This window comes from Ovis aries, chromosome 3 (genome assembly GCF_016772045.2).
Source record: "Ovis aries strain OAR_USU_Benz2616 breed Rambouillet chromosome 3, ARS-UI_Ramb_v3.0, whole genome shotgun sequence".
In the NCBI taxonomy this organism is placed as follows: domain Eukaryota; kingdom Metazoa; phylum Chordata; class Mammalia; order Artiodactyla; family Bovidae; genus Ovis; species Ovis aries.
The window spans coordinates 11,100,539-11,127,685 of NC_056056.1; the positions used below are offsets into that span (position 1 = coordinate 11,100,539).

At 48.1% G+C, this 27,147-nt stretch overlaps 2 protein-coding genes across 8 annotated transcripts in view; one reads left to right on the plus strand and one right to left on the minus strand.

The window, feature by feature from the left end:
• Positions 1-11,606, minus strand: part of OLFML2A (olfactomedin like 2A) — a 28,717-nt gene extending 17,111 nt beyond the window's left edge. Inside the window, exons 1-2 of one of the 2 annotated variants that reach the window (XM_027966451.3) lie at positions 11,370-11,606; positions 3,912-4,175 (exon numbers count right to left, since the gene is read on the minus strand). In XM_027966451.3, the coding sequence (XP_027822252.1) occupies positions 3,912-4,175; positions 11,370-11,492 (387 nt within the window). In that variant the 5' untranslated portion in view covers positions 11,493-11,606. Of the gene's footprint in view, positions 1-3,911; positions 4,176-11,103; positions 11,284-11,369 lie in introns of those variants that run through there. The other variant, XM_027966452.3, reaches the window with a different exon arrangement.
• A 5,213-nt stretch (positions 11,607-16,819) lies between these two features.
• Positions 16,820-27,147, plus strand: part of NR6A1 (nuclear receptor subfamily 6 group A member 1) — a 218,063-nt gene continuing 207,735 nt past the window's right edge. For all 6 annotated transcript variants that reach the window (XM_042245711.1, XM_060413797.1, XM_042245712.1 and 3 more), the window contains exon 1: positions 16,820-17,098. In XM_042245711.1, coding sequence (XP_042101645.1) covers positions 16,999-17,098 — 100 coding nt within the window. In that variant the 5' untranslated portion in view covers positions 16,820-16,998. The remainder of the gene's footprint in view (positions 17,099-27,147) is intronic.

The following is a 27,147-nucleotide window of genomic DNA, read 5'->3' on the forward strand; positions in this document are numbered from 1 at the left end:
TCCCCACTGACCAGGTGGGGCTTCTAATCCCCTAAGCTTGGCACTCAAGGTTGCTTCGATCTGCCCCTGCCATCTTCTTTGGCCTCAGCAAATGCTCACTCTGGCCCAGGCATTAAGGACGGTGATGACAATACAGACACGAGCTTCCGTGATCCTTCATAGGCTGTCAAGGAGTGCAGAGTGACAGAGGTGTCCAGATCAGGAAACACAGATGGAAACACACACAGGTGCCCAGGTCATTAACGGCGGGGCACTGACCTTGTCTGGGAGTGGGTGTGGGTTGGTAAAGTCTGCCAGGAGGGAGTTTGAACTGAGCTCTGAAGGAGAAGCACAAAGTGAGCAATGATGGCCGGAGACAGACATTCCAGGCCAAGGGAACAGCTCGTGCAAAGAGCTGAAGGTATGAAGACACATGGCGTGTTTGAGCTGAGCTACTCAGAGTGTGGTCTGCAGACCAGCACCATTCCCAGTCCAAGCTGCTCATTACCAGTCTGTGATTAAATAATTATGCAAAGTGAGAGTAGACTTTCATAAAATTTCAGAGCTGTTCGACAGAGAAATTTTATATCTGTGGACTCTACTAATACAACACTGGATTTGTATTTAGTGTTTTGTTTACATTCTGTTTCATTTTTCTAACAACTAATTTTATAGTATTTTACAAAATATTGACACTTGACAGATTTTTAAAGAACTGGTCTTTCACCACATATAGTTTGAGAAGCACGATATGGAACTGACCGGTGGCTAGTAAGGCTGGGACAAAGGCGAGGAGGCACCCTGGGTCATACCCACTCTACTTACTCTCACCTAGCCTGTCTTCATTGCTGCTCTGCCTGAGGGACTCCTACACATCCCACAATGCCCACAGTTCTAATGTTACCTCCTCCTCAGGACTACCACGGTCCCTGGGATGGCACTTGGTCTGGCACTGACTACCTAGCCATTATTGGGATCAGGAGCTACGTCCCCACAGGACTGGGATTTCTCAAGGGTGGGGCCACGTCTAGTTCATGTCCAGAAGGAAAGGGAGTGAAGAGGTGAGAAACACTGCTCCCGGAGGCTCCGTGCAGCCAACCTCCCCAAGAAAGGGGATCTAGAGTCCCATTCTTCCTCGGAGCCGTTGCAACTAAGGCCAAGTAACAGCTGCAGTTCCTAGCTTGAGGGGAAGGGCTGGGGTAGAGACAAGGGGCGGGTATAGGTGGGTATGCTCTGTCGTCCTCCGCAGGACCTTCTCCTGACCTCTCCTCCTGGGGTGGTGGGGGCACCCACGGAGGAAGGCGGAGCCACACCAAACAGGAGCGGCCTCAGCCCTGTCCTGCACTGCTTCTGGCCATGGTTCCTCTTGGGGCTCTCTGGGTACCTCTCAGGCCCTCACTTTTGCTCCTAAGGTGTCGAGGAGGCAGAGTATCTTCTCTGGGCTCTTCCTACAATCCCACCTGTTGGGCTAATCCCACCACTGCCCCGCTCTAGTCCTCTAAGGCTGAATAAAAAATCCCATGGCTGCTGTGCACTAAAAGGCCTAAGGGATAGCTCCGGGCTGAGAGAACTGCCCAGTGACCTCTCCACTGCGCAAGGGGACACAGCAGAGAATTCCTGGGTTCAACTCTTAGTGCTGCCAATTTCTTGCTCTGTGATCTTAGGCAAGTCACAGTTCCTCTCTGGGCCTCAGATTCCTCCCCCAAGTAAAGCTGGGAACATAAGTTCCCTCTCCAAAGGGTTGTAGCAAGGATTAAACCGGCTAGCCTTTAGAAAAAGGTTTTGTCTATCCTCATGTTCAGTATGCTTACAGTCGGGTTACTGAGAAGTGGATATGAGCAAAAGTTGGATTTGTCCCTGTGCCTGAAGACTGGCCTCTGGCTTCTGTCCCTGGAGTCTGCAGCGTGCTAGTGGATTTGGGGGACAGTGTGGTCCAGGAACTGCCAAGTTGTCAAGAAGTCACTTGGGGACTTCCCTGATGGTACATTGGATAAGAATTGCTTGTCAATGCAGGGGACACTGGTTCAATCCCTGGTCCAGGAAGATTCCACCTGCTGTAGAGCAACTAAGTCCATGTGCCGCAACTATTGAGCCTGTACTCTCTAGCCTGCAAGTTGCAACTACTGAAGCCTGAGCACCGAGAACCTGTGCTCTGCAAGAAGAGAAACCACCACAGTGAGAAGCCCACGCACCGCAACAAAGAGTAGGCCCCCGCTCACCGCAGCTAGAGAAAGCCCGCCCAGCAACAAAGACTCGTCTCAGCCAGAAATAAACTAAAGAAAGAATTTCACTCCTTAAAAAAAAAAGAAGCCACTTGGCCTAAAATTCACCCCCCACCCCCTGCCCCCTGCAACTTTGAGAGTTTTGGTATCCATCCAGTTGTTACAAAAATAAAACTAAAGTTAAATTTAAAGAAAATATTTTGAGCCAAATGTTGGAGACGATTCTCCCCGGGGCCTCTTGCTTTTCTGTGTGTCTTGCCTGCAGAGGCACTGACTGTTCTTGTTCCAGGCCACCTTGTTGTAGAGTGAACAGCCTTGGAGCAGCCAGAGAATGTTTCCCTCCAGAGCAGGGAAGGTGGGTTTGATGCTCCTCATAAGAGATTTGGATTCTCTAAGTAGGAGCTCTTCTCTTGGAAGACATCCCACTGAACGTGCACGTGTTATCCAGCCCCCACTGCATCACCCCATGGGAAGTGAGTGGGAGAACCAGTGCAGGAAAGTGGAGACACTCCGGTGAGCATGAGTAATAATGTCCTTTGTCTCTGGCTCATGTCTTCTGCCAGCGTCCATGAAACTGGCAGGCTGCTTGTTAACTTACAAGTAGGGCAGCATCTCAGTGAATGTGACAGTTCTTGACACGAAAAGGGCGAAATAGACGTGTTTGGAAGAAATTATAAAAGAAACAGATCCTCTCAAAAGCCACCAAATTCTCTGTGATGACCTACAGGGGTGATGGGAGGGAGGCTCCTGAGAGAGCCTAATTCATAGACTCAGAGCTAATTCACGTTGTTGTACAGCAGAAACTAACACAACATTGTAAGGCAATTCTCCCCCAGTTTGAGAAAAAGCCATCAAATTATCTGGGCTATTACAAAAAGGAAGACAGGGTGATTTAGAACACATGCTTTGGACATGGATCTGAGTTCAAATCTGAGCCCCACCAGGCCCTCCAAGGACGGAATTCTGCATGGTGTGAATGGTACGTGGGTGCCTTGCTGCCTGGGTAGCTGTGATCTCCCTGTCCACGTCTATCCAAGCTATGGGTCCTGGTGCTGGGCCTGGCACAGGGCTGAGTCACTCAGAGGTGGTGCCTCTTGCTAATCTTCTCGTGGTGGGTGCGTGGTTATAAGCACAACCTTCACATAAAAACAGGGTATAGACTTAAGGTTGCATGTCATTATATGAGCACTTGGGCAGGTTACCTAACTTCTCCAAGCCTCAGTTTTCTCACCTATAAAATGAGGGCAAAGATCCCACATTTCACCAAATGGATTAAGAATTCAGAGAAATAATGTAGAGAAAAAAAAAAGAGCTTAGCATATCTGGCACGAAGGTGGCACATGAATATGGGAAATGTTATGACATGAAACAATCAGGTGCCACAAAATTTCAAACGCTATGTGAAGGTGATGGCGGATGACCTGGTTTGGGGAAAACCAGGACACTCGGCTGGATGGTAATGAGGCAGTAAAGGGCTATCTCCAGGTAAACTTGCCAGAGCACACTGCCTCCATCGCTGACTGGCCCTGTAGCCTTAGGCAAGATGCGCTTGCCTCCCAGGGAGCCTGTTTCCTCACCTGTGAAATGGGGCGAGCACAACCCCTCTCCTAAGATGTGTGGCCCTCTCACTGGAGGGCCAGCCCCGCCAGCCCACGCTAGGTGTTGGTGCAGGAGGGGGCCCCATCCCGCCTCTCCTTCCAGAAGGTCTACCTTGAGGAGCTCGGGTGCCTGTTTCTTGAGTTTCTCCATCTTCCACTCGTTCTCGCAGGGGTTGAGCGAGGAGGGCGGCGCCGTGCAGGAGCAGCGGCAGTCGGTGCCGGAGCTCACCGTCTCCACCGTGTAGAAGTCCTCCACGCGCGCCCGCCCGCTGCGCACCCGGCTGCACGCGTCCTTGCTCAGCGGCCGCATGATGCACTTGCAGCGGCAGTCGGAGCCCTCCGAGGTCATGCGCACCTGGTCCACGTCGCCGAACACCTGCAGGAGGGGCCGCGGTGAGCCGAAGGCCAGGGCTGGGGGAGGGCAGTGCTCCCCTTCCCTCCCCCCTTTTCCTTCAAGCCCACCCTAGGAGGCCACACACCCAGTGTCTGGGGTCACTGGGGGCAGCAGCACTTTGAGCCTGCAGGAGTCAGCTGGGTGAGATCAGTGGCAGGCACCCGGCTCCAGCCTGCTTTGCCCTCATACACCAGCAGGGCCCTGGGAGTCCCAACCAGAACTGCCCTAGCTGGCTCAGCCAGCCCATCCTGGGCTCCAGGCTCTCAGGGCACAGCTATTTATGACTCAACCAACAAATCCACACCCCTGAGCTCTCACTGAAGCCACCAGGACCCAGGTGGATTCAAGGCCCCCTTGGGCTTTCTGCCAAGCCCACCCCCATGAGCATCCCCGCATCCTCTGGGGAAGGGCAGTAGGCACTCCATTTCTGCTCTGAGCCCTCAGACACCTGTTTGAGGCCCTGGCCTCTGCCAGACTCTGGGTAGGAGCTGGAGGTGCAGAAGTAGATAGAGGTGCATCCTTGACCTTCTCAGCCATGGGAAAAGTTGACTCAGTGAGCCCTGAGATCCAGAGAAAGACATCCATGAAGACTGCTCGGAGGAGGGCACCCCGGGGGACATTTCTAAGCACGAGTAGAGCAGTCCAGGGAGAGCAAGTCAGATGTACAAAGACAAGCAAGGACCGGGCACCTTGGGAGCCTGGAGGAGGTTCATTCTGGCTCATGCCTACAGAGGGCCTGGTGGTAGGAGGTAAGGCTGAAGGAGGCAGAGCCTGACCCATGGAGGGCCCTTAAAGCTGGCTGAGGATCTGGTCTTCTTTCTGAAAACACTAGGAAGTCATGGAAGGGTTATCAGCAGGAGAGAGCCAGGGCCAGGTCTGCAGGGCACTCAGTCAGCCTGCTTTGTGGACAGACGGTGGATGGAGGAGGCAAGCCTGGGATGCGGAGCCCAGGGAGGAGACATTTATTGAGAACTCACTGAGTGCTGGGGAGGTGTGGGGCGGTGGTGAGGAACACAGCCATGGGCCACCTACAGCTGTGTACTCTTGGGCAGATTACTTAACCTCTCTGTGCCTCAGTTTCTTCACCTGTAAAATGAGGGTACTGCTAGTAAGTATACCCAGTGAAAGACTGTGAGGACTGAGAGACAGAATACCAGGAATATGTTGTAGTTGTTATTATTACCACCAATAATCCTGACAGGGGCTTGTTTATCCTCTATATTTCTCCATGTGGGTACATTGATAGATATTCTTTTTATTTACTTATCTGTTTGGCTGTGCCAGGTCTTAATTGCAGCACCTGGGATCTTTGATCTTTGTCGCAGCAAGTGAACCTTTAGTAACGGCTTGTGGGATCTAGTTCCCTGACCAGAGACTGAATCCTGGCCCCTGCATTGGGAGCATGGAGTCCCAGCCACTGGACCACCAAGGAACTCCCTAGATATTATTAGCGGTGTTCTCCAGATGCGAAAATAGCCCTGGAGCCAGCAAATAACTTGTTCAAGGAGGTGAGAGCCCAACACGGGTAGACTTGCGTCCCACGGGGGATGAGAAGGGTGGGGAAGGGGGCGCTATGGTGGAAGTTTTGTCCAGGGCCCTCTGCAGGGCAAGTGTACCCTGGGCCCGGCTGGGCAATTCTCTGCACCCATGAGCACTGCCAGCCAGGCTCAGACGCGGTAGTCTTTACATCGCCGCTAGTGCAGTAAGCCTGCCTCGCTTTGAGACTTCTGGGCTCCCTTCCCAGCTCTGCTGGAACCCCTAGTCACCCCCACCCACTCCCCCAGGTGGGGCGAAGAGCCCAGCAAGTGGATGTGGGTGTGTTCTGTGTGGCCCAGGCCAAAGAGGCCTGCCTCTTTCTGGGGACTCACCCATAATCCAACACCCATCCCCACCAGCAGCGGCCTCCACATGACTGCAACATTCCTTCCCGCCTCAGATGAGGTGCTATGTCCTGATGGGGGCGGCCAAGGCCCTGACACAGGCCAGGAGGCAGGAGTCGGAAGAGGGCCTCGGCTCCAGCCCCAGCTGCCAGGAGCCCGGGGCAGGGCCCCGCCTCCTGTGGTCACAGTGTCCTGTGGTGCTTGACTGGAGGCAGCAGAGCGTCGTGGAAAGGAGCCAGGCCTGGGCTCACATCCCAGCTCCCACATGGCCTCCCCGCATGGCCCTGAGTCCTCTGAGTCTCAGCCTCCTCCTCTGTAAAATGGGGAGGACAACCATCCTTTCCCCATAAGCTTGTCCTGAGGCTGAAATGAGTCAACGCGTGTGGAGCACCTAGCATAGAAGAGCTGCTCTCTACTTGCTACTGAAGTTGCTGCCAATAACCCTCTCGCATGTTTGCACATAGTTTTCTACCTCTGTGCTCTCACCGCAACCACACATCTTGGAGAGGAGAAATCTGAGTCTCAGAGAAGGTGAGGGGTTTGCCCAGGGTTGCACAGCACAGCCTGACTCCAAAGTGTAGTTCCCATGCTCTTCCTCCTACGACCACCCACAGTCACCAGGCAAGGGCTTCTGCACAGCAACTGAGCTGGGAGAGAGACAGTGGCCCTGGAAGGATCAGACCTCGGTCGGGCAGGGGAAATGTGCCTGATCCACCTTGCCCTCAGTCTGCAGGCTGGGGTTGCTGCCAAGCAGGAAAGTCCCTGCCTCAGCCCCCGTTTCTCCCTGCAGCCTCACTCAGCACACACTGCTGCTAAAGCCCCCAGAAGTGAGCTTGGGTGGCTTGTGCTTAAAAAGATCCCCAGCTATTTCCAAGGAAATCCCACAATAAGAGGCCAAGAAGGCATGTTTGATATTTCTGAAGAGAGATGGCCAGAATGGAGAAGTGGGGTTTCAACCTAGAAAATGTTCTAGGAACAGAACAGATTGTGTCACCTGGAGGTTGAAGCTTCCCTCTTCGCTCATGGCCAGCCCAGCTTCACCAAGAGGCAGTTTCCACATGTCCTTCTGCGGGCAAAGACCTCCCCTAGAGCCCATGGTCATCTGGACACCGCCTCCAGATGCACCCCACGGGCACCCCAACTTAAACCATTCAAAACTGGGCCCACCATCTTCTCCCAAACCCACATCTATCTACCCTCCTGCACAACTCAGATCTTTGAGCCTCCTCCTTGCTCTCACCACTCTCACCAGAATGAACCCACCAGTCATATTTTTCTGATGTGTGTGCATAAATGCTCAGTTGTGAAGTCATGTCCAACTCTTTACGACCCCATGGACCGTAGCCCATCAGGCTCCCCTGTCCATGGGATTTCTCAGGTAAGAATACTGGAATAGGTTGCCATTTCCTACTCCAGGGGATCTTCCGGACCCAGGAATTGAACCCGTGTCTCTTGCCTTGGCAGGCAGATTGTTTACCAGTGTGCCACATAAGAAGCCCGTTCTTCCGATGCTTCTTCCTAAATATCTTCTATCTCAATGGTCTCCACTCCCTGGCCACAGCCTAAGCTCAGGTTGCATTAACTGCTTAGTTAATGCAACTGCTACCTAGACCACACATGGGGCTTCCCTGCTGGCTCAGAGGTAAAGAACATGCCTGCCAATGCAGGAGACGTGAGAGTTGCGGATTTGATCCCTGGGTTGGGAAGATTCCCTTTAGAAGGAGATGGCAACCCACTCCAGTATTCTTGCCTGGGAAATCTCATGGACAGAGGAGCCTCACAGGCTACAGTCCATGGAATTGTAAGGAGTCAGACATGACTTAGCGACTAAAGTAAGCATGGTTAATAGACCTACTTAGCAACTAAACAACAGACAATATAGGAAGCTGCCTCTGCTAGATTAATCCTCCAAAGCTCCTCTTTGATGATCTGTTATTCTCTTGCTCCACAAACCTCCATGAGTTCTCAGCTGGAGATGTGCCTCAGAATTACCTGGGATGGGATAACTTGGAAAATGCAGATGCCCTCTCCTTACTCCACCTTGATGCAGACTCTCCCAGGCTCCTCGGGAATTTGGGTGCCCACTAAAAGGCTGAGAATCCTGGAGCCCCAGGAATCTCCAAACTCCCCAAGTTCCCGGTCTTGGATTTTTGAGCAGCCCCAACCTGACTCTATTGAGTCTCACTGTTCAAGTCTGTCAAATGGGGAAATCCTGAATGTTGTGTAAGATCTTGAATGCAAAGCCTAGGCAGACGGCTCTGCACCCAGGATGTTCTTCACGTGCCCCAGCCAGCGGGAGAGATGGGGCAAGACTTTTGCTGCAGCGAGACCCGAGGGGCCTGGCTTGGCCCCACTCTGTTTCGTGCAGAAGGACTCCATGTGCAGCCTGGCCTGCCATGGAGCCTGTTTCCCGTTACACCCACAGGCGGCAGCTCCGAGCGGAGGAGCAGCAACACCTAAGCCTCTGAGAACGGCCTGGCCTGGAACAGCTGATCCAGCCTGGGATACCACCGCCTGCTTGTGCCAGCCCCTCCTGCTCTCCTGGCCCAGCTCCCACAGGCCTTGGTACCTCCTCCCTGCCCTCAGGCCTCTGATCAGCGGCAGGGCTGTCCAAAGATCCCCTTCCCACTCCTGAACGCATGGAGGAAATGAGGTGCCAGCAGCTCTTTCACAGATGGGGAAACTGCAGAAGAGACGTGGAATTCTCAGCCACATTCCAAGGACCTACAGCAAAAAGCAGGTTCCTGGAGGCCTCTGGTACTGTGCCTGGGTGTCATGTGGTCACCTGTCTATCCAGCCTAACCTCTTCACTGGGCAGCCCCTTAGAAATGCCAGGAAGCTGTGAACACCTCTCACTGGACAAAACTCTTCCTTAGATGGAAAGCCCAAGTCCTGTTTAGGAGAGACCTGGTTATAAACACAAAATTAAAACATGCCAAGGGAGGAGCTGGCCACAAGCGTTCTGGGGTTAAGTTGCCCCTGTACCCCTGAAAGTCCTGGGCAGAAGGGGAAGCCAGACCTCCCAGGAGCCCGAAGTCTGAAGCAGGGCCAACTTAACCTTTTAGAGCCTAGGCAGACTTCACTTCCCAGATTGGCCCTCCAAAGGGCTCGCCCCTCACCCTCAGAAAATAGGATGGGCTTGAAGAGGAAGGAGGATTGTTGGGGGAGGGGGGTAATAATGAAAACAGCTCTCTCTCAGAGCCAGCAGGAGTCTGGCTGTGCTGAGGAATGCAGAGTAAATTCACCCATCAATTGATTTTTATTTTTCCCAGCTGGGTGAGTGGTGTGGGTGGGAGGTGTCTGGGGGAGGGCTGTGCTGAGTCCCCCAGCTGCTTCATCCTCCAAACTGTGATGTGCCTCCCCGCCCCACCAGCCCCAGCTTGCCCTGGGACAACACGTGCACGCGCGCGCACGCGCACACACACACACACACACACACACAGTCACCCAACCTAGCAAGTGTTTGGCTGACTCACTACATAAACAGGGTGTTGGGTTTTCTTTGTCTTTGCTTTGAATGCAAGCCCTCCCCCACAAGCTCTATAGTCCTCAGCATGGCTCAGAGGATGCCCAAGACCAAATATTCCTCCCAGCTAGAGAGATGAGAGATGGCAAAGTGCTGATCAGGTTATCTGGGGGTTTTGTTCCTGGATCCGACCCAGGTCCAGGAATCCTAGAAGGCGCTATATGGAAAGGAAGTTGGGAAGATGTTTTTCCAATAGGGGATCTGAGGTCCAGAAATAGGCAGTGACTTGCCCAAAACCACACAGTCTAAGAACAACAAAGGGCAAAAAAACCTAGGTTTTTTGATTCACAAACCAGCTTTCTACATACCCTAATTTCCCATCTGTAAAATGGGAATGCTACTCATTCCCTCCTTATCTTTGGAGCACATGGTCAAGACTGCAGCTCACTTGTTTGTATACCCTGAGCTGAATCTTCAGGCTAAGGGTCTGCCAGTGCTCACTGCTCATATACTTACATGTGGATAGTGGCCTCTGCCCTTTACCTGTCTGTGGACAGGGCAGCCTCACCTCCTACCCAGGAAAGAGGTTGAAGAGACATCAAGAGAAGCCACTCTTACTCTCATGCTCTGCAAGAATAAGGGCTCTACCTCCCTCCTGCCTCTCACTTTCCCTCAGTCCTGACTCAGTCCTCACCCGGTCTTTCTAAAACATCCTCAAGGGGTCCCTGCTCTGACTGACTCAAAGTGCTTCTCCTCTACATTCTGGATCTCACCCCCTTTTGGAGTCTCTGTGGTGAGATTTCAAAATCACAGTAGCATTTATTGGGCACATACTAGCTGCCAGAGTGGTGTTAAGCATTATCCAGGCCTGATCTCTCTCATGTAGAGATCATCGACTAAAGGAAGTGAGAACTACGTTATTATTCCCATAGTTACAGGTCAGGAAATTGGAGGCTCAAAGAGGTAAAGGCTCAAGGTCACTTGGATGAGAGGTGGAGGTGGGATTTGAACCCAGATCTGCTTGACATCAGAGCAGAACCTTTAAGCCACAACTGAGAACATCTTGATCACTTCTGCAGACATGGTGTCCTCTAGAGCAGGGATCCCTGACCTCCAGGATCTACTCCTTGATGATATGAAGCGAAGCTTCATATATAATAATAGAAATAAAGTGAACAATTAATGTAATGTGAAAAACTATCTTCCACGAAATCCATCCCTGGTGCCAAAAAGGTTGGGGACTGCCACTCTACGGGGTGCGTCAGATTTCTGGCAGGAGGGACCAGTCCAGCTGGATTCACTGGGGAGGGACTCTGGGTCCCCAGTATGGCCTGAAAGCCTTGGCCGAGGGCCTGCTACAAACCTTGGAGTCGCTAGGTAGCAGTTACCAGGGCTCTGTCCCACGTGCGTTAGCCTCCCACGGAAACTTTGAGCCAGATCTCCAGGCTGCCCCTGCCCAGCGCTCATGGGAATCACCTTCCTAGGCTGGAGATTCCATCGCCTTCTGCCCCCGCCTTCAAGCTCCCAGTGCCCCTTCTCCCTGGCTCAGGATTTCAGTACTGACCTTCTGCCCTCACTGGACTGTGTCCAGCGCCCCTTCCCGATGCTCCGGGTCCCAAACACCCCTACCATCTCCAGTGCTTCTTCCCCACGCGCTCCTGTCCTGGTGTCCCGGTCCCTGCAGCCTCCCTATTAAGCTCGAGGTCGGGTCTCGCCTGTCCTGGTCCTCGGTTCCCGGCCCCACACAGTGCCTGGTCTGCAGCCCCAGCCACAGCGCCCCCTCGCGCTCGGCTCTACCGACCTGTGCCCGGATCGCAGGGGAGCGCATACCTTACTGTCGGCGCGGACGGGGCCCACGCGCAGCAGCAGCAGCAGCAGAGGAAGCAGAAGCAGAGGCAGCGGCCGGGGCCCAGGCCGGGACCCGGGCCTGGTGGAGAGGGCGGCTGCGGCCATACGGGGACGGGCACGGACGGCGGGCGCTGACAGCACGCGCGGACGCCGGGAAGCGCGGGCCGCACTGCGAGCTGGGCGCCGCGGTCAGCTCTACCCGCGCGCGGCGTGCCCCCCGTCCGCCCGCGGCTCCCCGCCCCGCGACCCCTCCCGCGCCGCTGGGGGCGGAGCTGGGATGGAGGGGGCACCCCACCCCGCTGGCCCGCTCCCAGCCGAGCCTCTTTGCCATTGGGCGGCTCTCCAAAGGGCATCCCTGCAAGGACACAAAAAAAGGGTCTGGTTCGGAGCCCGCAGTAGCAGCTGGGGCAGTGAAGGAGCGCGGGCTCTCCACACCGAGTGAGGTCCTGTTCTTTGAGATGTAGGACCTTGGGAGTGTCTCTTCAGCTCTTTGACCTTCACTTTCCCGTCTGTTAAATGGGGAAAATAGTGCTTCCCTTTTGGAGTTGGGTGTAAAGTTCAGAGGAGGGATGTTTCCAGGGCACGCGAGGCTTGGAGATCTCCAAACACCCCGACCGTGCCAGCTCCACCCTTCTCCTGGCTCAGACTTCTCTCTTGCAAGGTCCATTTCTTCCCCTCTCCGAGATCCCTCCCGTTAACCCCCAACTAAACTCCTGTAGCTCCAATCATTTATACACCCTCCTCATCCGCCTGAGGAAGCGCCTCGATTCTCCGCTTCCTAGGCAACAAAACGTCCCGAGCAGCAGTTTGTGTTTGCCACTCCTCAAATTCCCTGGCCATCCCCTCGCTCCAGGGGTCTTCGGTCTCACTGCGGAAATACCTTGTTGGGATCTCTGTAACCGAAACCAAGGCGGCACCTCTCTACCCCCTCAGAGGCCACATCTCTCCATCGCGCCCCCTTCTCCAAGGCTCCTGTCTCGGATTTTCCCCCTCGCATCTCATTCCGAATTCCACAGTCACTTCTGCAGGCCCTTCTGGCTCTGTGCAGGCTGTGGTGGGAGTGGAGCCCCCTTTCTGCTCTCTGCGTATTGTCTCTTGTAGGTTTCCTCTCCCCTGAGCCCAGGAGGGCTCCTCTTGTGTGTGCTTGCCTGGCTTTGTAAATGCCAACTGCTCAAAAAGGGCCACTTACCTGTGCCGTCAAATGTTGCTACCTTCCTCTCTTACCCCAACCCTACTCTCCAGCACTTCCCCTTCCTGCACTCCCCTACCCATTTTCCTTGTAGAACTGATCACTTTATGAACTACATTGTTGGTATGTGTTTGTGTCTGTTCATACTTTCCCTTTTGAGAGAGGAGTAAGGCTCCCCAGACCATGTGCTTTGTCCACAGAGCTGCTCGCTCAGAGGTCTCTAAGTTTGGTCCCTGGTCCCCGGACCAGCAGCCTCAGCATCTGGGAACCTGTTGGAAATGCAAACGTCAGGCCTCAACCCAGAAACTCTAGAGGTGGGGCCCGACAATCTGTGTTTCTTAACCAACCCTCCACGGGGATTTAAAATCTGAGAACCACTGCCTCAGCACAAGGTCTGGTGCTCCTTAACTTTCAGTTGAATGATAAGAGTCATGTGCAGTAGGCGTTCAGTACAAATTGGCTTTCATAACTAGAGATTCCCTAGGGAGGGCTAGATTAGCTTAAAAAATAAATACGGTGTGTTTTTATGTGCATAGAAAATCTGGGAATGGACACAATTAATGGATAAGGAGAGGAGCCAGCCTTTAGGAATGCAGTGAGAAAGGATTTTCATTGAAGCATTTTTTGCAACCTGGATGTTTTGCAATGTGTGTCCTAGCTATTCAAAAAATAGACAAAATGTACTGAAAACAAACAACCTGGTGGGGGTTTCTCTTACCCAGCCCTTTCTCCCCATGCAGCCTGGATTGGACTCTTTGGCGGAGGTCCTGGACAAGGCTGCTGCCATCAAGAGAACTGTGCTCCCCCTGCTGGCAGTCTCCTACCTGAGCCCACGGTTTCCTCCTTTTCCTGCCCTCTCTCCCCTGGGTGGGTGGGCTCCTTACAGTGAGTTTTCTGTTTCAACAGGGCCTTGGGACCTTTGCACAGGCTGTTCCTTCCCCCTGAAACACTCTCTCTTCACCCAGTGTGACTCACTCCCACTCATCCTTTCATCTTCAAGGTTGAGATCCCTCCATCACCACCCCTGACCAAATAAATGGTCACACACACTCCCACAGCACCGGGAGCTTCTAAGCATATTCTGTTGTAACTGTGGGTATGTGATTATTTTGATAAGTGTCTGTCTCTACCACCATAGGACAAGTCCCTAGTGATGGAGCCTACACCAGCCTTGCTCTTAGTGATAGCTCTGACTGATTTTCTACCTCTGGCCTCAGCACTCCCCCCACAGATCCTCCTCCTTAGATAATTTTCTTCCTCTTTTGTCATTTGTCCGGCTGGTGTGTGTGTGGGGGGAGGGGGAGTCTTTTTCATCTTTCTGAGCCTGTTTCCTCATTTTTAATTGGTGGATAAAAGTGTCGGCCTCTTGGGATTGTTGGGGGGACAATGTAGGTGAAAGGACATACCTCACGGGACCCTATCTGCTTAGAACAATGGTTGGGGTCTCAGTACACAGTCATTTCCCTCACTCTTCTCAGTTTTGTGTTAGTTGACTCTTCCCAAGAAGCATTTTCGGAAGAGAAGTAACTGGGAATTTAGGACCACTCTTTAAATAACATTAGTAACAAGTCCTATTCCTTAAGCCACTTTGTTAATTGCTTTGCATGTGTCATCTTATTTGATTCTCATAACAACCCATGAGGTAGTAACTCCGTAAAAAAAAAAAATTTGTTTGGCTGTGCTGGGTCTTTGTTGCTTCGAGGGCTTTGCTTCAGTCGTGATGTGCGGGTGGGGGTTACTCTTTGTCGTGCAGGCTTCTCATTGTGGTGTCTTCTCTGGCCGCACAGCACAAGCTCTAGGCGTGTGGGCTTCTGTGGTTGCAACACTTGGGCTCAGTAGTTTCGGCTCCCAGGCTTCAGAGCACAGGCTCAATAATTGTGGCACACCAGCTTAGTTGCTCTGAGGCATGTGGAATTTTCCCAGATCAGGGATCAAGCCCCTGTTTCCTGCATTGACAGATGGATTCTTTACCGTTGAGCCACAAGGGAAGCCTGAAACCAGGACTTTGAGGTCTGGAGGTAACCAAAGGTACAGTTATTAAGTAAAAAGATTAGATATGTTTTATTTGTTCTTTCACCCCCTCAGCGATTATTGTCTACTGTGTTCAGGTTTTGTGCTCAGCAGCTGGGGTTATAATGAGAGTGAGAACAGAGGGATTTGACCAGTCAAGATCTAGAAAGGTTTTTGTGTGGCAGTTGACAACAGAGCTGGACTCTCATGGAAGAGGAGGAGCTGCTTCCAAGGACTGAGAGTTTGACTGAACTTTTCTGTCCATCTTTGAGAGTCGACTTAGAAAACCCCAGGCCTTCCAGAGGTTTCTGCAGTGCCACTTAGCTCCTGATTGGATCTCCAGGGAAGGGGAACTTACTACCTCCAGAAGTCTGTAATAAAGGGAAGTTTTGGCTCTAGGAAGGCCATCTGATCCTAACTCATTTTAGAACCTAGAGCTGAAGGAATGGCCCAGAAGACCCATCTCCTCTGTCTCCCTCCCTACTCTAAGGACTCCCTTTCCCCTTGGGAGCTGGGGAATAGTAGTGGGGAAGCAATCACACAGAGACCATCTGTCACAGTCCACAGAGAACTCAACAGCAGTAAGGGGACACACTGGGGATCCAGGTGTCCCCTGGTGGGATATAAATATCCATGAGAGGGTATTTGAACAGGATCTTGAAAGATGAATAGGAGTTTGGGAGTGGATTGGGTCAAGCCAACAGTGTGAAGGAGCCAAGCGTTCAAGCTCTGGTGTTTGACCGACTGGGTTTGGAATCCCCATCACCGAAGGGTGATTTCGTCAGTATATGATAGAGGCAATATTGGAGCTAAAGCTCCTCATAAAGCAGATGTGAGGTTTAGAGAACATGGCGTTAATGTCAAACTCTCAGAACAGTAGCAGTTACAGATTAAGGAGGCAGTACAGGTTAACCGGTGCTGGTAAGGTACAGCCACTCAACCCGTAAATACAGGGAAGCATTACAAAACATCCTGCCAAGCAGGTGAGGGAAGGGCTGTGATGAGAAATGTGGAAGGGGTCAGATCAGGCAGGAGTGCGAATTCCAGTATAAGGACTTAAAAATTAATAAGCAAGCAATGACATAGACAAGCCGACGGATTGGTAAGGCAGGGTGGGAGTCCGGATGGGAGACAGGCTGGGGAGTGGGCAGCCAGTGAGGAAGCTGAGGCATAACCCAGGAGACTAGAGGCGGGCAAGGAATCAGTGTTCTTGTTCTTTGTCTTCGAACAGCCCAGGTAGACCCTGGTTAGACCTTGGGAGGCGGCCACGATGAGCCCTTTACAGAGACGGTCGCTGAAAGCGGACTGCCGGGGCAAGCCCAGACGCTGGTGGCCGCGCGCCACCTGGTGGCAGTAGTAGGGGGGCTTTGCAGCGGAAACTGCGAAATCCGGGATTGTGCTCTGGGAAACTGAGGCAAGCAGCACGGGTGGGGGAGGTTGGGATCTTCCAATCTGACCCCGTCTCTAGTCTAACCCCGTTTTATTTATAGGAAAACTCAGGAGTAAGGAAGGCGAACAAGACCGAGGAAGGACGCTCTCAAACGAAGGGCTTCAAGACCCCAGGAGTAAAGAGCCTGAGTTTCTTTAATAGCATCAATGGCTTGAAGCTTAGTTTGCCATTCTGTTCCGTTCCTTGGGCAGGGGGAAAATGAAAGAGGAGGAAGAGAAACTTCAGTCTTTCCCGCCCACCCGGAGGTAAAAAGGCTTTAGAGAGTACCCCGGAAAGCAGAGTTTTATAGATTCCATTTGCATACGAACGCGGTCACCTCTAGTTAAACTCCGGTCCTTTAATCTCGGGTCCAATTTGTCCCGAAGCCGCGGAGGAAGGCCCTCGTGAATACCTACAAACACCGCCCCCTCTGAGACCCGCCTACGGGGCTGGGCCTCTTTGCACGTGCTCACCCGGCTCCTCGGTGATCCGCCTCCTAGGAAAGACTCATTCTAGGGATGGGGGGATCCGAGGCGTCACAGGGAAGGTTGAATACACGGATAAGTCACAATAAATAGAAGGTCCTGAAGTAACCTTTATTCAACTTGTACCGGAAGTCTTCATCAGGGTTCGTGATATTAACAGGCCTTGGCCTCCCCTTCTCAAGGCCGCTTTTCCCTCCTCCCACCCCTTCCGTTGGTGGGGTCCAGCGTGGCCGGCCTCGCCCGGCGGACTCCAATTCCCAGTGTGCCCCGCAGGGCAGTGCGTGGCAGCGGCGCGTGACGTCGGGGGTGGGAGCTGGCCAGTGCTGAGGGGGCGCGGCGCGGAGGGGCGCGGAGCCCGGCGGCTCGGGGCCCAGAGAGCGCCGCGGCCGGGAGCCCGCTGGCCCCTGACAGCCCCCTCCCCCTGGCGGACGACGACGGCGACGAGGGCGCCGGTCATGGCGGAGCAGCGAACCGAGCGCGGGCCCTGAGCTCCACCGCATGGAGCGGGACGAACTGCCGCCTAGCGGAGGGGGAGGCGGCGGGGGCTCGGCGGGGTTCCTCGAGCCGCCCGCCGCGCTCCCTCCGCCGCCGCGCAACGGTGGGTGAGGGGCGTGCAAAGTCTCGGCCCGGCGAGAACCCGGCCTCTGTCCCCTTACCCCGGGGAGTCCCCTCCTCTCAGCTGACTCTCTCCCTCTCTCTCTGGGAAGCCGCGGCGGCCCCGGGTTCCCTCAGCGCGAACCTTCACCCCGGTCCCCCTTCAGCGCCGATCCTCCTTCGCCGCCCTCCCCCCCCCCCACCCCCCCCGCCGGCGGACTCCCCTCCGCGCGGATCCCCCTCCTGCCTGGCTTCCTCCACCCGGACCTCCGTTTCCCCCTCCCCTCGGTCCCTTCAGCACAGGCCTCCCCTCCCCCCGGCCCTGTCCCTCAGCCCGAATCCTCCCCCCACCCCGATCCCCTCCGCACCGGCCCCTCTCCACCGGCCCCCCTCACCTCCAGTCCCGTCAGTGGGGGCGTCCCCTTCCCCTCGGGTCCCCTCTTTCCCATCCTCCCCTTCCCGGCCTCCGAGGGACCCCCTTGCGAGGGTCTCTTCGTCCAAAGGGTCCCTTCAGCTCCGAGTCCTTCCCCTCCGCCGACCCCCTCAGCGCTCCCCGCCACGGGTCCCTCCTCCCTCCGCGGACGCTCCCTCGGCGCCCTGCCGCCGCCACACCCTCGTCCCCTGGGTTCTCTCTGCCCCTCACCTTTTGGGAGTCTCTTTCTCTCCCCTCCGCGCTGCCGCGCTTCCCGGGCTGCCCACCCGCCTCCCTCTCGGCGCCCACCCCCTCGTCCCAGAGCTCCTGGCTCAGCGGTTCCTTTTCGGACCCAGCTTCTCCGCGCTCCTGCCCCGCGCCCTCCTCCCCGCCCTGCTCAGCCCGGTCTCCCGATGCCTCGGCGCACCGGCCCGACCGGGGACCCGGGGCACCTGCCTTTTTCCTCTTTCCGCCCGCTGGTCCCGGCCCGCGCCCGCCCAGCCTTACTTCTCCTCTTCCTTTTGGCGCTCCCGGAGCCCGGGCGATCACCTGGCCCGGCCCTTCCCTCCGCGCGCCCCCCTGCCCCCGTGTCCGGGCCAAGTCCTCAGGTTCCTCGGGGCTGCGACTGGGCCCGACTCCCCCCACCGCTCTCCCCCCACCGCCCCCGCCGGCTCTCTGCCCCCGCGGGGTGTTTTATTTGTATCTGTTTGATATTTCCCCCCACAGTGTTTGCCGCGGAATGTTTTTATTGGTAACGTGTAAGGAGCTTTTGTGAGGTCGTAAAAGGTGAACTTTTGAACTTGGAAAGCGCCCTGGAGCAATTAGCGCAGGCGATAGCCCCGGGAGGCCTGCATTACAAAGGGTGCTCGTACCGGCCGGCAAACGCTTCGGCGGCAAACCCGATTTATTTATTTATTTGCCCTGCCTTCCACCTTTCACATCTCCTCATTTCCGAATAAAGGGCAGGCTCTCGGAGATCCGCGCCTCCTCCCCTCTCTGCGCCATAAACGCGCAATTCTCTGAAAGATCTAGGACCGAACAGTGTCTAACAAGTAACAGATTTCAAATTGAATGCAAACACCCGGGACAGTTAGTAGGCACTAAAAATTAATTGCTTCAGCAAGAAGTTTCTCAATCAGGACAGTGGCCTGGCAGGTGTGAGGAAAGTAACCTGAAAATAGGTCACTTAGGCGCTCAGTTGCTGAATGAATGGGGAGCAATTTTGGGGTGTATCTCCGCCTTCATAAATTTACGAACTCGTCAGACATTTATTGCCAGTTGAGTAGATCTGGCATTTTTACCAGTTAAGGAAAAAGTCGGTTTCGAAGAGAGCCTGGTTAGCTTCATTTACTGTTGCTGACCAAATAGTGATATGTTTTCAAAGCTCTTGTCTTTTTTTTTTTGAGATGTCTGTGATGTGTAGTATCTAGGTGGCTTGCAGTCCCTTGGGTTGTCTTTGGAGACTAATTTCTGAATGTGAACATGTTTGAGATCAATAAAATCCCGTGTCACAAAGGAAGAGGCAGGAATCCAGTTAGGGTGGAAGGAGATAGTATCATAGGAACAAAGGATTTCTTTAGTGCTTTTGACTTTTAAGCTTTTTAAGAGGTGATTTGGTTTGGTGTTAATGTGTTAAAGTTGTAAATTTTGATCTAAAATTTACCATGCTGATTTTTTTTAACCAGATCTGTAGAAGCTCAGATCTATATTATGGCCCGTATTAGTGTGTGTAATTTCGTAATGCTTATCTGTGTGTGTAGGCTTCCTGTACCCACCTGTGCGACTCGTAGCTGATGGATTTTTTGCTACAGTCAGTACTTTCAGTTCTACTTGAGAATATTGTTGTAAGGGAAGTCTAGGAACTGCACTTGCTATTAATTATTCATTAGTACATTTTAAAGAACTCAGCGGTAATTTTAACTCTTAATCAAATTTCCCTTTCACAGTCTCATTTCCTCAATCGGTCAGGACCATTTAAAAGAATGTTATCAAGCAATCCATTTAGGCTAAGGTGGCTTTAGTATTTTACATCAGCCCAATTTAGTGCTACAAATATTTCCTTTTTGTTGAAAACAAAATGGGCAGTTTGATGGGCTCTAAGGAAAATACATGAAACATTAGACTGTTGTGGAAAGTTTTATTTCCCAGTGTAAAAATGAGTAGTGTGTACTGTTTAACAGTTTATGTTCATTATCTCTTATTAAGTTATAATTCACAGAAGAATTACCAAAAAAGAAAAAAAGTTTATTTTTGGAATGGTGGGGTTTTTTTTTCGTAATATAATTCCTAATTAATATTTTTCTCCAAAAGTGAATGAAACTGCTTAGGTTTAAAGCAGAGAAAATGCATTCTCCTGGCTTTTTATCCTGGTGGCTGATTTCTATTTTATACGAACTATTTGCAGTAGATAGTCATCTAGATAGCAGATCTTTTGGTTTGTGACATGAAGAAATAAACTGAAAGTGAGATTTTAGAAATGTTTTCCTGCTGGAAACGCCATTGATGATGAATTTACAGTCCTTTAAGTGGTTTTTATTATTCTATCCGAACAGAATTGCTAGTCTTTTGATGCACCATCACCCTTCCAAGAATTCCCTGTGCTCACTGCACTAAATATTTCAGTTGTTGCTTTTAGGTTTTGATGACAAACATGAATTCAATCAGAATTTCAAAGGAAGATGAATGATTTGAAGAAGTATATGTCAATGTTGCACTTGATCATTTTATTTTGAGAGAATAATGGAGTTCTAAATGTTTCAAGCAAAGGAAGTTTATAAGCCATTATAAGTAATTAAAAGCATGTTTTATGTAATTACACGTTGGAGGAATTGGAGAGAAGTTCACTAAATAAACCTGATGCCCTTTTTCTGTTAAGACCATGCCATCTGAATGTTTATCCCTGAAAATACTTTAGTAGGTATTTTCCGTGACTGTAACTTTTCAGTTCTGTGACTTTAAAGATCAAGTTAGTTCTGAGTCAGTCCAGAATTTTCTACCTTCATTAAACAAACAAGCAAAAAAGCATACTATAGTACTGTTGTTCTTTAGTCCAAACAGCAAACAGGTGTTTTTTAGTGGGTTCTGTGACCTCCAAAGAACACAGAAAGGCAACAATGAATAGATTCATCGGTGAGCTGAGGTGTGAGATGACCACATTTCCAATCTCAGCTTTATCGTCTATCATACTCTTTCATGTAATCTTAAGTATGAACATGTTCCAAACCCATAAATCATTCTGAATTCTGTAGCAAAAAGGTGTGTGTGTGTAAGCATGAATTAGTGCAAAGAGGAGTTAGATGGTGAGGAGGGAGATGAGCCAGTGAATAAAACTGCTGGTGAATTTCCTAAATTATGCTCAAATCCTATATTTCATATTTTATTAATAATTTCTTGTTTTTTTCACTTTTTCCCTTTCCTGGGGTTGTGGAGCAAAGGTTAGGAAATAGTTTTAGGTTTAAATATCTAGGTTTAGTTTAGTGGAGAATGGAGGATAGAAATGCTAACTGCAAATGTGGTGAAATTTCTCAAAACTAGTGCCTGTTGTGAAAGCTGGCTTTAAATTGCTAATGAGCCTGCATGTTCTGGGGTCTGGGGCTGTATTTGGAGTTTCATTAAGACATCATCATTTTGTTTTTATAACTAAGTATTTATTGGTTTGTGTTGAATAAATTGGCCCATTAATGAATTGTGTTCACATGGTAACTTCTGGCTTTGGGATAGCCTTAGCTGGGATAGTCTCCAAAATTAGGAGACTTCATTTTCAGCAAGCTCATCTAGATTTTTGGGGCCTTTTCATAAGTTTTGGTTATTATTTAATTTTCTGTTGTAGTCAAGTTAAATGACATTCTCCATTTAAGTATTTTTTGCAATATTTTATATAATTAGATTGAAAGTTAAATTTGGTAAGATGCCATTTATGAGTAAAGTTTAATGTTGTTGGTCAAATCTATTAAAGTAGGACAAGAAAAATGCCTCATTTTATGTGTACCAGTTGTCTTATATGTGAAAAAGGTTCACAATCAGGAAAATAGAAAGTTCTGAATCAACAGATAAATTTTGCTTTTCAGCAAAGAATAAAAGTGTCCTTGAAACAATTTTAAACAGAAAGTAGCTATTGAATATGTCCACACAGGTGATGATCCAATATACCCAACCTTGTAATACTTTAAAAGTATTTGAGACCAACAAGTTGTGAAGGAAAATGTTTTCTTTCAAACTTTTACATTCTTAAGGTCAACTTTTTCCTGATTCAGATAATTTCTTAAGGGTTCATGGATGCCTTTGTTAATAACTAGGGTTCAAAAATACCAGAATTATTAAAGTCAGCAGAAAGTGCTGAGCAGCTAATTATTTTTTGAGTGTTGAGTCCCTCTCAGAGCCGAAGTTTCAGATTTGTCTGAGCTTAATCTATGTTAAAAAACAAACAGAAAAACCAACTCTGGATTAACTTTGATATATATATATATTATTCCTAGAATCAGTCCCAGGCTTCTATTTATTGCTTGTTTTCCGACATGGGTTGTCTTTATGAAAAAGATAAGGCTGTTTGTCTAACCTGTTTTTTCAGCGTGGTTTAGAAATAGCCATAAATAGAAAACTTTATGTGAAAGATTAAAACATTTCCTACTTTATTTCATTCTTCCATTACTACCTGCTGTTAAATAGTAGCCTGGGGAGAACAACTTCTCAAGAAAAGAGATTTGTTTTTTTGCTGTTTACGATTATTTAAATAAGATTTTACTATGTAACCCGGTAATTCTAATTAACAGTGATTTAGTTGGGGAGCGAACCAGGATTTCCTCAGCTGGCTGCTGGGGACCTGAATTGCTTTTTTCCCCACCCCCAGCTGCACCAAATCTTTTGATCCCTAAGCTACAGTGGTTGTCATTTGAGAAAGCAAACTGAGAGAAAATAAGTTGAAAATAGTCTACTTTCAGCCTCATTTGCATCTTGGATGTTTTGTTCTTAAAAAAAAAATTATAGGGATAATTGAGTCTTTAAAATTTATTTTGAAGGGTGCAAACTCTCATGTCTGAATAGAAAATTCCTAGATTTCTTTAAAAATACTTTTTTGTTTTTTGCTTTAAAAATTTGGGGGATGTTGTAGTATTGACAGTCATTATTTCAGAAGAGAAATTATTCTCATTTTAAGTTCACCAGAGGCATTCAAGTGTTTTGAATTTCTTTAGGAGTGTGTGTTTGGGGAAAACAAAAGTTAGCCTTTATGCAATGGAAAAATTTTCAATCAAAGTAGTTGTGGTTTCTCCATCAGCGTTATATTCGTAAGTTCAAATAAGGAATCACAAATTCTTAATGTCATACACTTAATAAACTCAACAATTTGTTATATTCAGAGTTTAACTTTAAAAAGTGTCTTCAAATGATGAAATCTTTGGAACCTAATTGCCAACTGTACATACCTTTCAATTTGTTTATACGGGAGAAGCTATTCAACCATAAACCACAGATGGCAGTAGCAGCATATTTTTCAGTTTTCTAGAGGGACTCTGGCCTTTAAGTTGGTGTCAATTCTGCTGGCACTGTTGATAGGTCAGCTGCCAAGTGTAATGTTTCCAAAACCAATTCCCTAGGCAGCAACATGTAATGTATTCTGGAAACAAATCCGGGCATTTGATTTGAAGATACACTGTGGGTGGTTTGAACCGGAGTGGTGATTTTGCTCTCATTGTTTAGAGTGAGAAATCATAAAGAGAAGCTGGTAATAATGATAGAGGGAGTTTTTTGAGTGATAAGCTATATCACATTGGAATTGCACTGTGTATTAGTAGAGGATATATCAAACAGATATTTGCTTTAACAACAGTTTGCATTGGAAACAATTTGTAATTATGTAGAAAATAAATGAGAATTGTAATTTTGAGAGTGAAATGCACAACTAAAGTCCTCATGTGGCAGAAGTAGATAACTTTCTCAGTTTTTTATTTCCGGCTCTTCCTTATATTTCAGTGAATATTTTTATAAAAGCAGTTCAGAGATCTATGAGTGCCTGCTCTTCCAGCCCATCATTGTAGTGTTAAATTTTCTGTGTTTTTGATTTTCCTTCTAAATACATTGATTGAAAAAGGACATAATTAAACAGATTTTAAAATTTCCTATTATACTTCAAGTCCAGAGGTATAATTTCATAGTTTAAGATTTAGGAAACATTTCAGTAACAAATCTGTGCCAAAATGATGGACATTCTGGTTCTGTGAAAGAATGGGGAGTTGGGGGGACTACCTTAACTGGTGTTAGTTTTCATTAAAAAAATTAATTCTTGCATTCATTTCAGTCTTGAATCCATACTGTCTTGGAAGGATTTTAAAAAGTCTTGATTTTGTTGTTGTTAATTTCTTACGTTCTACTGGTAAAGAATCTACCTGCAATGTGGGAGACCTGGGTTTGATCCCTGCGTTGGGAAGATCCCCTGGAGAAGGGAACAGCTACCCACTCCAGTATTCTGTCCTGAAGAATTCCATGAACTGTATAGTCCATGGGGTCGCAAGAGTCGGTTGTGACTGAGTGACTCTCTCACACACACTGCATCAGATACAGTGTTCTTTTTATCACAGTTAACTCGTTTGTATAATTTAGTTTTTCTCTCACAAGAAAGAAGAGGACACTTGAAGTCTTACACACTTTTTATCTTGTTTCCTCATCTCTTGCCTTTTAAAATTCATAAGTGAGTAATGAAATAATACATAGTTGGATTGTGTTTTTTGTCAGTGGTTTCTTGATCATTTGTTACTAGATTGTTTCAGACTTAATCTCTTCCTATTTATTGAGTACTTAAATTTGTTATTAATAATTTACTGTATGGTGTAAACCAGTAGTTTTCAAAGTGTCATCCATGAACCACGGAAGAATGGGCCCTGAAACCTTTTCAGGAGGTTCTTGAGGTCAGAACTATTTTTATAATGCTGACATTATTTGCCTTTTTTGCGATGTTGACATTTGGGCTCATGTTGAGAAACGATGGTGGGTGAATTATTGGCACCTTAGCAGAAATCAAAGCATCAAACTGTACTAGTAGTCATTGTATTCTTCAGTTCTAGTCACTTGTATTTTTTTTTTTAAGCTATTTTCACTTAAGAACATCCTGGATGAAGTAGTAAAAATGATTAATTTTATCAAATCTCTACCCCTGAGTACAGATGTTTTTGGTATTCTGTTTGAGGAAATGGCAAATGCACAAAGCATTTCTTCTGCTTACCAAAACAGAATAATTGTTTCTAGGAAAAGTGCTTCTGCAATTATGTTGTGAGCTGAATTAGCTGCTTTTTTCATGGAACACAATTTTTACTTGAACAATTGACAGACCATATTCATTGGGCATTTGGCAGACCATGTTTTGGAAAATGAACAGGGAGCCTGTTAGGCCAGGGAAAACTGACAATGCTTCTTGATGGTGAGTAAAATTTGAACTTTCAGGTAACAATTAGAATTTTGGAAAACTTGTACTTGCTGCTTTGAGCTTGACAACTTCCCAATACTTAAAGCCTTTTCTGGTGAGCCCTAATGTTGATGTTACTGATAAATCTGATTTTTAAAAAATATTATATAATGAAATGTTTCAACATTTTGAAGATCCATTTTGGTGAAGGAGCAGTTTCCAAATTATCCAGTGTATGATGTTAAAAAATTCTGAATGGAGAAAAGATGGGTTCAACGTGCTAAATAGACCAATGGGTTTTAATGTAACAGAGTACACAAAGTTCATTGATACGGTTTTAGATTTCCCTTTGAACTGACCTTTAAGAAACCACTACTTACTGAATTTTGGTGTATTATCAAAGGAAAATACCTACAATTATTTTCATTAGGAAACAGTTCTTCCATTTCCAATTACAAATCTGTGTGAGACCAGATTTTCTGTGTATACTTCAACCAACAGCATACTGAATGCAGAAGCATGTAGGAGAATCCTAACCGCCAGAATTAAACCAGATATTAAAGATTAGTAAAAATATAAAACAGTGCTACTCTTCTCATCAATTTTGTTGTTTTGTTGGAAATTATAGTTACTTTTCATAAAATAGGTTATATTAACATATAACAGGTTTCTTGTTACTTTTGGATGAATTAACAGATATTTAAAAAGATTTCACACTGTGGTAAATATCACTAGATATAACCTGTGTAAATGTTAGCTCTTTGGGTCCTCAGTAATTTTTAGTTGTGTAAAAGGGATCCTGCGACCACGCAGACCAAAGTAATCAGAGAACTTCTTTTCTAAACAGACTGACTTAATGTGTAAGAAAATGGTGACTTTACCAGGTATTATTGTTAGCACTTAGTTACTTTGGGTTTTTCATTCCTTCTCTTTCTCAAAAAAAAAAAAAAACAAACTCTGTGAAGAGGCTATTTGGAAAAAAAAAATGAAAATGAGTTCATTTTAAGTTTTCTTTGCTTGAGACTAAATGAAGTATGTCATAGCTCACCTCACTGAGTTCTCTGATAAGGCTTTTATTACTTGTCATGTGAAACCTGTTGCTTAACTGTTAATTATTTGTATTAGAAAATTTCCAATAGAACCTGTTTCCTCCCCAAGGGTGGATTTATAATTGTGGAAATAAATCTGACAATACAAAAATACTTTATTACTTGCTAAAGAGTCATTGCTATAAAAAATTAAAATATTTAAGAGATAAAACCCTCTTATCTTTTCAAAATTTCCTTCAAGAATAGTTTGCTTCCTATGATAAACTATCATGGAAAAGAATATTAAAGAATGTATATATATTTAATTGAATTACTTAGCTGTGCAGCAGAAATTAACAACATTTTAAATCAACTATACTTCAATTAAAAAAAAGGACAGTTACAAACATAAAAGAATGGTTTGCTTGTTTGCTTTCAGTAGATGTGTTGGCTTTCACTGAGCCTTCTAAAGCTGTGATTTTGGCAGTGTCAGTTTGTAGATTGGTTTTCCTTTAACCTAGTTTTCACTGAGGGAGGTTGTAATAAAGTCTGTATAGGAGAAGTATCTCCTCTGCTGATGCAAGAATACCCTTTCCTAGTGTGAGTAACATTTTAGTGTAAGTCAATTAGTGTGTTGTTAAAGAGTTACGGATTTACTCCTTAGGGTTGTTGCTAGGTAGAACTCATTCTGGAGTGAGTTTGCTGGCAAAAGAAATGTCACAGAACAATGTGAATAACAATAAGGAGTTACTGGATCAGAATTTAAGATGAAAAGCTTGGTGGGTGATGAAAGATCAGTGAGATATCTGGGCTACCTTCCTGAGGTCTCTCTAGTCATCTTGATGTTCTTGGAGTTTCGTTTAATGTACCTTTCTAAGCATTTTTGTGTTCTGTAGGGATTGCAGCCTAATAATGAGAAAATTCATTTTAATGCTTGGATATTATTTCAAGTTTCAGATGAGCTTAATCATTTTAATTACTAAGCTTAATAACTGAGGCAGATTTGTGTTTTTTTCCCCTTCTATATTTTTGCTGTACTTTGAAATCTAACCTGTTAGGAGGCTTCTCTTTAGCCTTACAATCCTTCCTCCAAAATGCCTTTTTGGCAGGATAATAAACCACCTGGGGGAACCCCCCACTGATATCTGTTTAGAGGGGTTTTTTTTTTGAAGTGGCAGTGGTTTCAGTAAGGGAGGAAGGATTTTGGTTAGATAATATGA